The sequence below is a fragment of the Pteronotus mesoamericanus genome, unplaced genomic scaffold, assembly GCF_021234165.1.
Source record: "Pteronotus mesoamericanus isolate MK-2021 breed Mesoamerican mustached bat unplaced genomic scaffold, CSHL_Meso_final contig_169, whole genome shotgun sequence".
Classification (NCBI taxonomy): Eukaryota; Metazoa; Chordata; class Mammalia; order Chiroptera; family Mormoopidae; genus Pteronotus; species Pteronotus mesoamericanus.
Genome location: NW_026555068.1, coordinates 6,802,602 through 6,818,016, shown reverse-complemented (window position 1 = coordinate 6,818,016; position 15,415 = coordinate 6,802,602). Strand labels below are relative to the sequence as shown.

General features: G+C 37.3%; 1 protein-coding gene across 1 annotated transcript in view; it reads left to right on the top strand.

Annotated features, from left to right (window-relative positions):
* Nucleotides 1–15,415, top strand: part of ADAM9 (ADAM metallopeptidase domain 9) — an 88,446-nt gene that overhangs the window by 50,921 nt on the left and 22,110 nt on the right. The window contains exons 15-16 of the mRNA XM_054565985.1: nucleotides 3,775–3,880; nucleotides 9,452–9,635. Coding sequence (XP_054421960.1) covers nucleotides 3,775–3,880; nucleotides 9,452–9,635 — 290 coding nt within the window. The remainder of the gene's footprint in view (nucleotides 1–3,774; nucleotides 3,881–9,451; nucleotides 9,636–15,415) is intronic.

Genomic DNA, 15,415 nt, shown 5'->3' with positions numbered 1-15,415 from the left:
CACTTTATGGTGAACGTTCACATGGGGTAACAAATAATGTACGTGTTTTGCTCAGGAAGAGGTATCTTGTGAAATCTTGTAGAAGGGAAAGGTGATTAAAATCCCTGCAAATTAAACGATAATTCAGGGCTGGACAGTTGCTATCCCCCTGAGAGAGGACAGTGAAGGTGTATCTCTCGCTTTCTAGCTGAAAGCAAACTGCTTCTGGTGGTCCTTATTGCCTGGTATGGAGAAAAAAGCAGTTGTCAATTCAATAGTTGCATACCAGGTACCAGGAGATATGTTAATTTGCTCGAACAATGAAACCAAAATTGCCACAAAAGGTATCATTACAAGCACCACTGGCAAAGCTTATGATAATCCACTGTCATTTTGCAAGATCCACTTGGCTTTTGCACAGGCCCAGCAGGTGAGCTGAATGGGAATGCGGTGGGAATCACCACGCCCGCCTCTTTCCTGCCCTTGATGGTGGTGATCATCTCTGCAGTCGTGCCAGGACTGTGGTATTCTCTCTGATTTACTCTTTTCCTCCATACAGACAGTTCCAGTGGCTTCCACTTGGCCTTTCCCATCATAAAAGCCCTCACTCCACAGGTCAGGGGACCAATGTGGGGATTCTGCTAGCTGCTATTATGTCTATTCCAATGATCCATTCTGGAACTGGGGAAATAACCGAGGGATGGGTTTGGAGACCACTGGGCCAAGGGCGAGACAGACCTGAGGTAACACTGCACTGATCACCTCCTTCCAGTCGTCCCTACTCTGCTCTGACGGGCAGGCTAATGATGTGTGAGGTTCCTGGAATTAGTGTCAGGTCAGAGCCAGTGTCTAAGTCGTGCCTGAATGGTGTGATTATTTTCCCACAAAATACAGTTATCGTGGTAAAAGGCCATAAGTCTTGTTGGGGTAGAATGGGAGGAAGATTGACAGTAGAAATTTTTGGCAGTGTGCTGTCTTTCATTTACGGGGTTCTGGATCTGTAATATGACTCAAGTCTGGGAATTGTTGAGGACTCGTGGTGACTCAGTTCTTTTGATTCAGCTTAGACTTCTGCTCACTTGACCTAGAACTTTTCTGCTTCTGCAGATCTGGTAAGAATTTACTAGTAGGCTTCCTGTTTTTTCACTTTATAGAACATCATGATTAACCAATGCCGTAGGTCTGTGCAAGTCAGACTTTGACTTTGCCCTCTATTATGGTAAACACGTCCACCTTGCCTTTGCAGTTGAATGCCTTCACACTGGGCGCTGCCCCTGGATGTCCAAGCACTTCCATTGCACTTAGGCCTCCCAAATCAGTGACTGTATTTCCCAGTGTAAAGTGGCCTGCAGAGAAGAGAGACCACAGAGCTATGCAGGAGTGCTGGGGCTTCCCTCACAATTTTTTCTCATCATGTGAAAGGGGAAAGGTGTATCTTCTGCACCCTGTCAGAACGAGTAGGTTTTGAATGGAAAATCTACTGTAGCATTGCAAGCTCTGTAGGTTCATGGATCTCTTTTTTATATTAAACCAAGGCAAGTCCAGCATTTCCAGCTCGCTCGCTGTGGGCTGCCTTTTGGTTCATGTTTCAGCCAACCAGCCTCACAAACTGTTGCAGCCATTAACTCCCCTTGCTGCAACGTTCAATGCAGATTCTCTGCCCATGTCAATAAATTTGACCTGATTTAACTTTGTTTTTTTTAACTGTTATCCCACAGCTTTAATATTCATTCTCTCACATGTTCTCCATATTTCTATGTGTATAAATTTGAAAATCCAAGTAATTTGATTGGTGTATAGCATACCTTCTTCTGGGTCACATTTAGTATGTCACCTTTAGGGGTCTGCTGAGACTTGAGTCTGATTAGAGGTCTAGAAGCAAAGCGGGGTGGGGGGGGTGAGTCCTGAGGCCGCTCACGCTCATCTCACATGGTGACTTCCTCAGGGAAGCCCCTATAATTTCCTTCTGCACTCAATCCCTTTAGATGGGGGTGGAAAGGCTGCTTCCCTGACAAGGACGACTCTTCAGAATTTAGGGGCTCAGTGTCCCCAGCTTCATCAGGACCTTTGCTCACATTTCCATTCCAACTTTCAGGATCTCATTCATTCACAGTTACTGCCCTCAACTGAATGATAGGCAGTCCTGTGAGGCTGCGAGTTCATCCTGGATTGTCATGACGCCAGTTGGAGAACAAGATTCTGGGTTTGAGTTTTGTAATCTCAGCTCTGTCACTACAGGAGATGAGGGTCTTGTTCAGGTCACACGGAGCTTGCAGGTTATTTGTGCAGTGATTAAGCTGGGAATTTGAATACCTAAGCTTATCCTACCCCCTCCACCCCCCAACCCCGCATCTTGTCTGGTGATACCCGGAGCAATCAGCCAATCTCATACACTCACTGGGTGTTTGACAAAAATGATGGATTTATGCCCTAACCAGGTGGCTCAGTACGTTGGAGTCACCTGAGTTTGATTCCTGGTGAGGGCACATACCTAAGTTATGGGTTTGATTCCTGGTCGGGTTGTGAATGGGAGGTAACATCAATATTTCTACCCCCGACCTTCCCCTCTCTCTAAAATCAATAAAATATATCCTCAGGTAAAGATTTTTAAAAATGCTGGATTTATTTCTTTGAAGCTAGAGTTGTTGATTTTGAGCAGACTTCTGATGTGTTTAGCTTCTGTTGTACTCCTTACGGTGGGTAAGGTAAGCAGGAGGACAGAAGACTCTTTAAGAATTAAATGGGGCCAGAGTGGTAGAGATCTGCCAACTTCTGATATATGTATTGTGTAGGAATAGGCAGGTTATTCCAGACTAAAAAAGTAATTTTAGATAGGCATCTTAATGAAGTAATTACTGTTATTTAAGCAAAGATGTGATAGAGGCCTGCAAAAATGTCTAGGACCAAAAGAACCATGGTAATTCTTTTCTTTGGAGATAATCTGAAATTTTTATAGCTATTTCCATTCTGTAGAAGAGCTTTGCTATGAGTGTTGCCATATGACATTTATCCCATGCAAGTATTCTGCATTCATTTTTCATATTACTTGATCCCCTGCCTCTTTTTTGCTCTAAGTCCTTTCACTCATATCCATTTCCTTTTAAACTAAACAACGTCGCAGTAAATGTGTACGATAAGCAAGTGAATTTTGTGTATTAAATAAAAAGTCCTGACATTTTGGCTTAAAAATATTTGTAAACTAAAATATTTTTAGGAGTGATAATTAAGTGGAAAAAATTAAACATTAAGTGATATACATATATATAAAATAGAAGAAAGCAAGAGTGAATTGATACTTTATCAGCTGTCATGGCTGTTTGTCAATCTGTCTCATTGTTAGGAATACCTAAATGAAGCATGCATATATGGTAAATAAAAAAACAAATAATAATAATAACTGGCAATATTTTCATTAACCCTTCCCCACCTGATTTATCCAAGACTGCAGGAGATACGTGTTTGAGAACGGTGAGAATGACTATGCTGAAAATGCTACCCATACTATGTATGGGTTTTAATTTACTTACAGTTTCATCTTGTTTAATGGCACCTCTTTTAGGGACTGAATGTTCGAGTTTAGGCTTTTAAGTACAATCTAAGTACAATCTTTATTTTTACAGTTGGTTGTTAATTATAAAATATGGAACAAAAAATGTTTTATTTGTAAGGCCTGAAACTTTTTCGAAGGTATTGAGGCAGCTCATCCAGATGTATGGACTGTCATAGGTAATATTTTTATTTCTGAGTTAAATTGCCATAACGGTATTTAAAAAAAAATTTTTTTTAATGTTACAGAAGCAAAGGCTGCTCCCAAAGATTGCTTCATTGATGTGAATTCTAAAGGAGACAGATTTGGCAATTGTGGTTTCTCTGGCAATGAATACAAGAAGTGTGCCACTGGGTAAGTGCTGGCGAGATTATAGAACAGTGTGAAAGATCGCAAGACCAGTCATCTTTCATAACTTCTTGTGGCTGCCAATTCCTCCCCCTTAAATACCTAACTGTTCAGGCTTACAGTATTGCAACACAAGGTTTCGGAGTGACTCTGAATAGAACTGGTAAAATAAGTCATCCCTCTTGACGTTACCTATCTAAACCCTAGTAATTTTTAGAATCTTACTTTGTTTATCTGTATTCTACAGTAAGGACCCCAAATAAACACCCTTCTTTCTCTTTCTTCCTTTCATTAAAAGGTTATGCTGCTAAATCCATAAAGGTACAGAAGTTTGTATTTTATTATTTTCTTCTAGCTCTAAATTTCAAAGTGACAAATTAAAACCCTTTTTCTTTAAAAAAGTTTTTTTTTATTGTTGTTCGATTATGGTTGTCCTGCCTTTTTCCCCATTGCTCACCCTTATAAAACCCCCTTTTTTAAAATAACATTTGTTTGTATAAAAATTAGTAATATTAAAAATTATGAATGATAAAAAAGTCATCCATAATCTCAAACTGTATTATTCATGAATTTCAGTGTATTTCTTCCCTTTTTTTGTTTCTGTACACTATCCATATACACACTGTCATCTTACATAATTGGAATAATTTTATAACGCTGTGAATCTCTTCTCACTCTACCCCCTACTCTGCCAGTGAAACTAAGCAGCAGTAGTGAAGCAGTCCTTACTAAGAAGAAATAACAATAACAGACTCGGCATCACTAAATCCAACAGACATTTTTAGGTCTACTTGACCTTTCAGCAGCATTCAACTATATTGACAATTTTCTCCTGGAAGAAACGGCTTTCCTTGGCTTTTGTGTAAAATGTTCTTCTAGCGTTTTTTTATGTGTTTCTGGTTGCTCCTTTAATGTGCTTTATTTGTAGGATCCCCTTTCTCTACGCATCCACTGAATGCTGTGAAATGCTTCAGTTCTTCTGCCTTCTGCCACAGGGCCTTAGCCTGTGCTGTTCCTTCTGCCAGGCATGCTCTCCCCACCCCTTCAGATTTCAGTTCAAGTATGACCTCTCTAAAGGAGCACTTTCTCAGATATCCCTCTTAGAGGTATTCTTCATGCCTTTCTTGAAACTATAAATCAGTAGATCAAGGGCAGTTAAAAAACAAGTTTTTCAAAAGGGGTTATGAATATAATCATTTTGAATGTATCCTGTGATAGTCTCAGAAGTAGTTATAGATATAAATTCTCTTGCATTTATATAGCACTGTTTTTCCAGAGGAAGCCAAACTATTATTCTTAATAAGTTTATAGTATATTTACTATGGGAATATTTTATATTCAAACTAGCTAATAGGTGGGGAATTAGTATAACTGCTTGAATGAACTGAGCTAACTAACACCTTGGGATAAGTGGATTAATGCAGACTTGGAGAGAGTTTGCTAGACATTCCTTACTTAGCCTTCTTTTTAGCTTTGTTATGCTTCCATTTTTTTATGAATAGCCTGATGAAAATATAGAAATTACACATATGAAACTTATAAACTGCCAGATAGCTGGTTTTAAAAACATTTTGTAATAGTTTAATAAAGATATATAATAAGGATAATGTAATACAGTCATTAAGAATACACATCTGACTGAAGTTAGACTCTTTGAGTTTGAATTCTGCTTAACTACTGAAGATCTCTGGGGCTTTGGACAAGTTTCAATTGCATACATCATTTTTCACTTTTGTAAAGTGGCAGTAATAACGATACCTATTGCTCAGTGTCATTTTGGAGACTGAATGAGTTGATGGAAGTTAGTATTAAGAAGAGCTCATTGTGGGATTCATCATCATCATCATCATCATCACGGTCTCTATAGTCATCTTCATTATAGAAAATGTATAAAATCTAGAATAGTGTAAAGAAGTGATCACATGTGGTCCTATTATCCAGAGATACTTGGTTAAATTTTTGTTGAATTTCTTTCTCATGTGTATATATGTTCATAAACATATGTGCATCATATATACACATACACATGTGTACTCAGAGACCCACATATGCACATATAAACAAAACTGCGTAGTATGATTAATACTGTTTTATAAATTGATGTATTCGCTTTCCATTATATTAAGATCATTTATAGTATATACCTGGCTTCTTTTAACCATTTCCTTATGTTAGAAATTTATGTTTTTTCCAGTAATTTGCTATTTTAAATAAGGCCATGTTAAATACAGTTTAGATATTTGTTTATTTCTCTGAAAGTGTCTGTAGGTTTTTCTTAGTCAAAGAATAGGGACAATAATTTTAAGGGTCTTTACAGATACTTCCAAACTGACCTTCAAGGTGTTTAACTGATTTATGTTTCCACTGCCCCCTCACCAATGCCAGTGTTATCTTAAAAAAATACTTTTCCATTTGTTATGTCAGATAAGTATTTCAAATGAATTTGTAAATAATTATTTATTTTTTATTGTTGGTTATTCAAAAAACATTTAAAGAGATATAGAGAAAATGTGGCTTCTACTCCTATACTATTTTTCCCTGTTCTCACCCGCCCTCCCTGCACCTAGTTCTTTGAGCTTCATGAGTATCTTTCCAGAGTTTCTTTATGCAAAAATATGTCGTTCCCCCCTCCATTTCCACCCCCTTGTTGTGCAGACCGCAGACATCGCTGTGCACATTGTATTGTTCTGTTTCACTGAAAGAGCTCTCTTCTCTTTCAGTACATAGATAGTGTCATCCTTTTAAACTTCTTAAGTACAAATTATCAAATGTACAGAGGAGAAGAAAGAATAGTGTGATGAGAATCCACATATCCTAGGTTAAAATGTTAATATTTTATCGTATTTACTTTATATAGACTTTGCTGTACCACTTGAAAGGAAATTATAGACATTAGGATATTTCACTCCTAAATTCCTCAGTTTTCATCTCTGATGTAAAAGGCCATTATCATACCTAACAAAACGAACAGTTTTCTAGTATTGTGTACTACCTGGTCAATGTTGAAATTTGTCCAGTTGTCCTCAAATTGTCCTTCATAGCTATTTTTTTTCCATGTCAGGAGTTAGTTAAGGATCACACATGGCACTTATTTGTCATGTTGCTTAAATCACTTTTAATCTAAAATATTATTCTTCACAGAGGAAATGACTGAGCTGGTAGTCTTTTAGAATGTCCCATATTCTGGTTTGATTTGATAGTTTCTTCTTAAAGTTACTTAACTTGTGTCTTTACCGCCTGAATTTTTTTATAAATCTTAAGTTAAATCTAAGGTCTTAATTAGATTTGGGTGAAGTGATTAGGGGACAACTACTTCCTAAGTGGTGCATTATATCAAGGAGACACGTAATTCTGGATTGTCTTATTAACAAAGTTACTAAGCGGTGATGATGAGAGCTTGTAAAGTTATGTTTTTCTCATTGCAACTATTAAGTAATATTTGGAGTGATGATGTTTTACCATATGAATACCCAGTTCCCCACCAATGTTTTACTTGATGGTTTTGGCGTGCACTGATGATCCTTGCCTGAAGTGATTATTCTACTGAGACTTGCAATGGAATTTCTTTTATTACTGTAACAATGAACAGCTCTTAGCTTTGTTGGCTGTTTGTATTTTTTATTTTGTGAATTGCCTACTTTCATACATCTTTGCTAATTTTTCTGTTGAAGTGGCTGTCATTTTCTTATTGATATGTAACAGCTTTTTACATATTAAGAGTAAAGTTGACCCTTGAACAACACAGGGATTTGGAGCACTGACCCTCCATGTAATCAGAACTTTGTTTTGATTCTCTTAAAACAACTACTAATAGTCTACTGTTGACTGGAAGCCGTACTGATAACATAAGCAGTTGATTAACACATATTTTGTGTGTAATATCCATTATGTATATGTATTCATACAATAAAGAAGCTAACTACAGAACAGAATATGTTATTAAGAAAATCATAAGGAAAGGAAAATGTATTTATAGTATTCATTGAAGAAAATCTGCGTGTAAATGGATCTGTGCCATTTAAATCTGTGTTGTTCAAGAGTCAACTGTATTTTCTTTTTAAACTTCAGTATGTCACCAAGACCACAAATGAAACACTGAGAGTATCATAGCAACATGAACTTTGGATACTCCAACAGGGGTAAACTGAGGTCTTCTTTATGCTCTGCTTTGCTTTACAGGTTTTTCATATCAAATTTCAAACACCTATGTGAGCTAGGCATCATTTATCTCTCAGATGAAGAGACTGAAGCTTAGAAAATTTAAGCGCTTTACTCAAGTTACCTAGTGAGTAACTGGTGACATAAGGATAAGTGAAAGTTGGGACAAAATGACTAACTTTTGAGTGCAGGATGGAAGGAAGAGGAGACTTAATAGCAGCCTTTGCAGAGGAAATAGGGGTTTAACTGGTGATAAGTTCAAGGGCATTAAGGATGTAATGTAGTTACATATTGATGTAGTAACTTACCATGGAAGCGCCTATAATCTTGGGCCTAATAGAAGTACGGTTCTAGGATAAAGGAAATAAGAGAGAACGATTTTGTTCTTTGCTTGTCAGGCTGTCACCGAAATTTCCTGCCCCGCTCTGAGCACTGTGCTTTACGGGCAATGAAACAAACTGGAACATATGTAGAGAGGAGCTTCCATGTTGCATGAGAAAGGGCTGTAGCTGTTGCTCCAGTGAAATGAGGAATTAGGAGCTTCATTGAGAGTGCCCTTAAGTAGCTGGCCTGGGGAAGAAGGAAAAGACATTATCTGTGTGGTTTCACGTGCAAGATCTGGGACCAATGAGGAAAAGTTATAAGGAGACAGATTTTTAACTCAAGAAGTAAAGGAATGTTATGATAGCTAGAATGGGAATTTTTAGGAGGTGGAAAGTTAGAGAAATTGGAAAACAGTATCCTGTAATGACTTGGCAGTGGTGTCTTAGAGGAGATTCAGGTACAGGGTAGGTGCTTGAGTCAGAAGATAATTAAGTAATAAATTTTAATACCGCATCATAAAAGTTGATGTTAAGGGTACTTAATATATTATTAAATGATTCAGGAAAGGCATTTAACTCACACAGCCTTGACATACTCATGAGTTATGGCTGAGTCTTTAAGTCACTAATAGCCAAGCTAAGATGGCCGCCGGAGTCCTTTCTTAGTTATTTTACATTACAGAATCTAATTTTCTCTTTACCATAATTCTTTAAGAAGACACCATTTTTTTGATATAGTTCTATTATTTTCTGAGTAATAGCATTGATAAAGTTATATCACATTCATAAGAAACTTTATTAGTTAGACTTTTTGAACCCTAGACAGATAGCAAAGAGGGATTAGGTGTGAAGAAAGGAGAATTGGTACTGCCTGGTACCCTACTAATTTGCACCGAGCATCCATTTGTCTCTGTTCTTTTCTGCCATATTTAAAGAGAGTTGCTTTGACCTCTGTTGCTCTCATACACTTTTTATGTTGAGATTCCCTTCTGCTAAATAGTAGAACACTCTCTGTCTACATATAGAAAAATATAATTTTTCTTTTATATTTACAGCGAATGCATTTTATGTTCGCATTCTTTTTCTACCTTTATAGGAATGCTTTGTGTGGAAAGCTTCAGTGTGAGAATGTACAAGACATGCCTGTATTTGGAATTGTGCCTGCTATTATTCAGACTCCCAGTGGAGGCACCAAATGTTGGGGTGTGGATTTTCAGCTAGGATCAGATGTTCCAGATCCTGGGATGGTGAATGAAGGCACAAAATGTGGCGCTGGAAAGGTAATTAAAATGTTCTCTGTTTACAAAGTAAAATTTAAAAAAATCATTATGCCAAGTAAGTGATTGATCTTTTTTGATTATAAAAGAAAGCTATATTTATTATAGAAATTTGAGAAAATGTGAAGCCATCAAGAGCAAAATTAAGAATAATTATACTTGTACTATCCAGATTTCTTTCATATATCATAACTTATGGTTTCTGTGTTGCCATATACTGTGCATATTTCCCCTCCCCATCAATGTGCTATAATTAATTAGTTGGCTTGACATTATTGGGTCACTGAGGTGATTTCCAGGGGTGTGTGAATGTGTGTGTGCGCATCCATGTGTGTCTCTGTACTAGAAACCTCATAGTGTTTGTCCTGCCCGCGCTCCCTGCTATCCTGACCGCAGTGTTTCGATCAGGTATGAGCCAAGAGTTAGCCATCCCCTGACTCAACGCCAGTGGTTCCATATGAGAAGGTGAACTAGGCCAAATTCCTTTTTTGTTTGGAACATATAATTAACAAAAGGTAATTAATAGTAGGACAGAACGGATTCTTTGAGGGAGGCCATGAAGTAGGAGCAGGGCTAGAGAAGGCTGATGGCAAGGAGGAAACCTGCAGTCCCAGATTGAAAACATGCAGGCAGGTGTAATTCCCGGTTATTTAGGGGAGGGTTAGCCTTTTTGTTTTATTCCAGCCTTCAGCCGATTGGATAAGGCTCATCCACGTTAGGGAAGTAGTTTGCTTAGTTGTCTATTGATTTAAATGCTCACCTCCCCAAAACACACCCTCATAGAAATACCCAGAAAAATGTTTGATCACATTATCTGGCACCTTATATCCCATGCATGTGGCCACATAAAAGTAATTACCACAGTTATTACAAATTACTTAAGTTCAGAGTAAAACAATGAATTGGAAACAAAAAAATCCATAAAAGATGGTGGATTGTAATATTCATTTATCCAAATCCTCTCTGAATATAAAAGAATAAATAGAGAATAAATCCCAAAGCAGGAAATGCATGAGATTTATCAGTAAACAAAGCTTTCCACAAATTTTGAAAACCTGAAACAGGATAGAAGTTAGTTTGACAAAGTAGTAGAACCTACAACAGTGCCAACTGATAGGATGTGAACAAGAATGCTGTCTTAGCCTTGCAGAACCCTAAACAAATTGTTGATTTGGGAATAATGCTTGTAGCTGAGAGTGGGGTGAAGCATGAGACTGAAATGGAATTACTTTTAGTCTAGCAAAGGAGAGACCAGACCCTTCTCTTACGTGTCTGCTTGTTTTTATCCCGTCAACAAGTATCAGTGGCCATTTGCCTAGTCCTCTAGGTTGGAGATGCGAAGACAAAAGTTTTGATATTGTATTTGGTCATTCTCTTTAGAGATGCCTATATCCCCGTGCTAACCCTAGCACACTGTTCCCTTCATGCATACATAAGTGAACTGAGATGGATGGTTAGATAAAGTTAAACAAATCTCCAAGGAAGCTGAACAAAAAGACTGAGACAGAAATATGAGAGAAAAGATAAAAGCCTACAAGGATCAAATACAGATTCTTAAATTTGACTAATTAAAATTTCAAATTTAGAGAAAGAAAACAAGAAAAGTGGGCAATTACGAAATTTTAGAGTACTTGTGGAGAAGAAGCCCAACAACTTCCAGAGACAAACAAGCAAACAAATAAACAAACACCTCCCAAAATAGGTCACATATAAAAGAGTGAGGTTGCAAACCACATTTTGGAAGACAAAGGAGCAATACTTGCATGAAGATTCTCTCAATCTAGAATTCTATACATAGCCAAAGTATCCACCAAGTGAGAGGGCACAATAAAACCATTTCAGAGATTTAAAGGATCAGAAAATTTATCTTTTATTTATCCTTTCTTAGGAAATCACCTGATGAAGTGTTCTAACAAATGAGGAAGTAAAGCAAAAAGAGAAAGAATTGTAATCTAGGATACAGAAGTATGTCAAAGAGAAATTCCAAGATGACAGCTGTGTATCAGGCCAGGAAAATGAATGTAGACTAGGGGAATGGCACTCCAGAGGGAGGTTTTTAGGAAAAGAGGGAACTTGAAAGAGGAAATGACACGAAAAAGTCCCATTGTGTAAGAAGAAAGGCAAGTGTTAACTGCAGTAAGAACAAAAGCTCTTTAAAAGAAAATATAGTCTTAGTACTTAGCTTTGAAATCAACAGTGTTTTATCTTAATTATCGGCAAGAGATACTTCCCATTTCATTGTTCTCTTGTGGAGGAACTTCCATTACAATAACACTCCTGGGTTTTTGGGTGATAGCAACATGGATGAATAAGAGGGCACTCATTTGTGTCCCCTCAAAAATTACAATCTGGCATCCATCCATGGACAGACGTGCATTTGTAAGAGCTGTGGGATCCAGCACATACATCAGGAGACCTGAGAGAAGTCTTGCCTACCTTGTGTTAGGTAACAGGCATACAGAGACCTCAGTTCTGGATGTGGACTCTGCAGTGGCTTCTGCCTGGCTCCAGTCCTACCAGGCCACAGTCTGGAAGCCCCTGGAAAACAATATCTTAGTCAGTCACGCACAGATAAGACAGCCTTTGCAGAAGTCTGGATTTCTGGCAGAGAAGTTCCAGCACAATGTTGGAACAAAAAGACAAACAAACAAACAAACAAAACAAATGAATTGGACACATCGGAGAGGGTATGAGAAACAGTTTGACTCTACTTGAGGTACTCCTTACCCAAGGTGGCACAGATTAGGACAGGAGAGAGCTTTTCAGCTCATGCTTTCTCCCTTGGGGGACAGGAGAGCAGGTGAGTGAGCACCCCGCTTTCCCAGCTGTGCAGGGTCCATTCTTTCTCACACCACCAATGTACTGACTTGTGACTGTATGATTGAGGGGCAAGAAGAGGCTGGGAGAGGGGACAGGACCCTTGGAGAACATTAAAAGAATGCAGATCCTACAAACTGTTTAGCAGACTCCATGAGAAGCCCACCTACAAGTGGCTGGGTATGCCTTGCCTGTGGATCTTTCCAAGTGGCCCATGGGTACCCCATATGCCTGCCTGACAGTGGTGGCAAGAAAACTTTTGCAGAGAGCTAGTGAGCAAAAAGGAAGTTGTCATCGGTCGGCCTGGCGTGTCACAAGATCTGGAGAAGGCAATAAGCCTAATAATTCTGCAACAAGTGGGAGCAAGGGCGTGGAACAAGCGTATCTACAGAAGGCTGAGATAGCCTCAGAATTCCTAGCTGGACTGAAGGAAGGTATGTCTCTCACCAAGGCAGTTAGTAAAGACTGGAGTGTACTGCTACTTCAGATGGGAGGATGGCAATCCACAAGTTCAGAAACATGAAAAATCAAGGAAGCATGACCCCACCAAAGGATCACAATTTTTCAGTAACTGGTCCCAAAGGCATGATGATAAGTGATTTACCAATGAAGAACTCAAATAGCTGTTTTAAAGGAAGTTCAGTGAGCTACAAGAAAACATAGACAATTTAACATGATCAGGAAAACAATACATGAAAAAATGAGAAGTTTAACAAAGGGATAGAAATCATAAAAAAGAACCAAACAGAAATTTTGGAGCTAGAGAATACAATGAATGAAAGGTAAAATAAAATAGAGAGTGTAGAGAAAAGAAGATGCAGATAAATAAAATCAGAAATGAAAGAAGAGACATTGCAACTGATACCACAGAAGTACAAAAATCCATGAGACTACTATGAAAAATTATATGCTAACAAATTGGATAACATAGAATAAATGGACACATTTCTAGAAACATACAACCTGCCACGACTAAATCATGATGAAATCGAAAATCTGAACAGACGAATAAGAAGAGATTGATGCAGTAATCAACAGTCTACCAAGTCTCATACCTAGTGGTTTAGCTGGTGAATTCTACCAAAGATTTAAAGAAAAATTAATTCCAATAAAAACTATTAAAAAAAATCAAAGAGGAGAGAACATTCTCAAACTTATATTTCAAAGCCAGCATTACCCTGATGCCAAAGCCAGAAAAGGACATTAAAGAAAAAAAAATTCCCATTCAAGATCTTTAATGAATATACATGCATACTTGTCAACAAAATGCTAGCAAACCTCATTGAACAGCACATTTAAAAAGCTAATACAACAGGATCAATTCATATTTACCTCTGGAATGTAAGGATGGTTCAATATAAGGAAATCTGTAAATATGATACATCATATTAATAGAATGAAAGATAAAAATCATAGGATTCTCTCAATTGATGCAATCCCCCTATATAATAAAGCTTACATCGTACATCATGCTCAGGGGCGCAAGGTGAAAGCTATTCCTTTAAAATCAGAAACAAGACAAGGGGTATACAATCTCACCAATCTTATTTAGCATAGTACTGGAATTTGTAGCTAGAGCATTCAGGTTGGAAAAAAGAAATAAAAGGTCTCCAAACTATAATCTAAAAGTGACATTGTCTTTGCAAATAATATGATCTTTTACACAGAAACTTCTTTTACATAGAAAACTTTACCAAAAAATCAATGAATTCAGTAAAGCTGGAAGATACAAGATCAACATATAGAAATCAGTTGCAGGCATCTACATGAACAATAACTGTCAGAATAATAAATAAAGAAAACCCTGCCATTCACAATTGCATAAAAAAATGAGATACTTATGAATAAATTTAACCAAGGAGGTGAAAGATCTGTCCACTGAGTACTACAAGACTTTGGTAAAAGAAGTTTAAGAAGACACAAAAACAGGCATATTTCATTTTATTGTGCTTCACTTTATTGCATTTTGCATATATTGATTTTTTTTAAACAAATTGAAGGTTTATGGCAACCCTTCCCTGCATTGAACAAGTATAGTGGCCCCATTTTTCCAACAGACTTAGGTGATGGTTAACAATTTTAGCAATAAAGTTATTTTTAAATTAAGGTCCACATATTTATTAGATACAATACTGTTCACACTGAATATACTACAGTGTAGTGTAAATATAACTTTTATTCACGTTACTTGTTTTATTGTGATATTCACTTTATTGCAGTGGTTTGTAACTGAGCCAGCAAATCTTCAAAGTAAGCCTGTAAATGGAAAGATATCTAATGTTCATGGGTTGGAAGAATTAATGTTGTTAAAGTTTTCATACTATACAAAGCCATCTGTAAATACAGTGCAATCAAGATTTCATTTGCATCTTTAACAGAAATAGAACAAATCATCCTAAAAATTTGTGTAGGGCCACAAGGACTACGAATAGCCAAAGCAATCTTGAGAGAGAAGACCAAAGCTGGAGGCATCACAATTTCTGATTTTAAACTATATTACAAAGCAGTAATAATCAAATGGTGTGGTACTGGCATAAAAATAGACACCTAGACCAACAGAACAGTATAGGGAGAACCTGAAACAATCCCCCACGTATATGGCCAACTAATATTTGACAAGAGAGCCAATAATACTTAATGGGGAAAGGATTATCTCTTTAATAAGTAGTATTGAGAAAACCAGATATTCACATGCTATTAAATATTTTAATGATATTGGATCTCTGTCTTTTACCACTTACAAAAATTAACTCAAAATGAACTAATGACTTAAACATAATACTTGAAACTGTATGTCCCCTAGAAGGAAACATTGGGAGAAAGTTCCATGACTTTGGGCTTGGCAATGATTTTTTTGATATGACATCAAAAGCATAACCATTAAAAGCAAAAATAAGTGGGACTATATTAAATGAAAAAGCCTTTGCACAGTAAAAGGGATAATGAACAAAGTGAAAATGCACCTT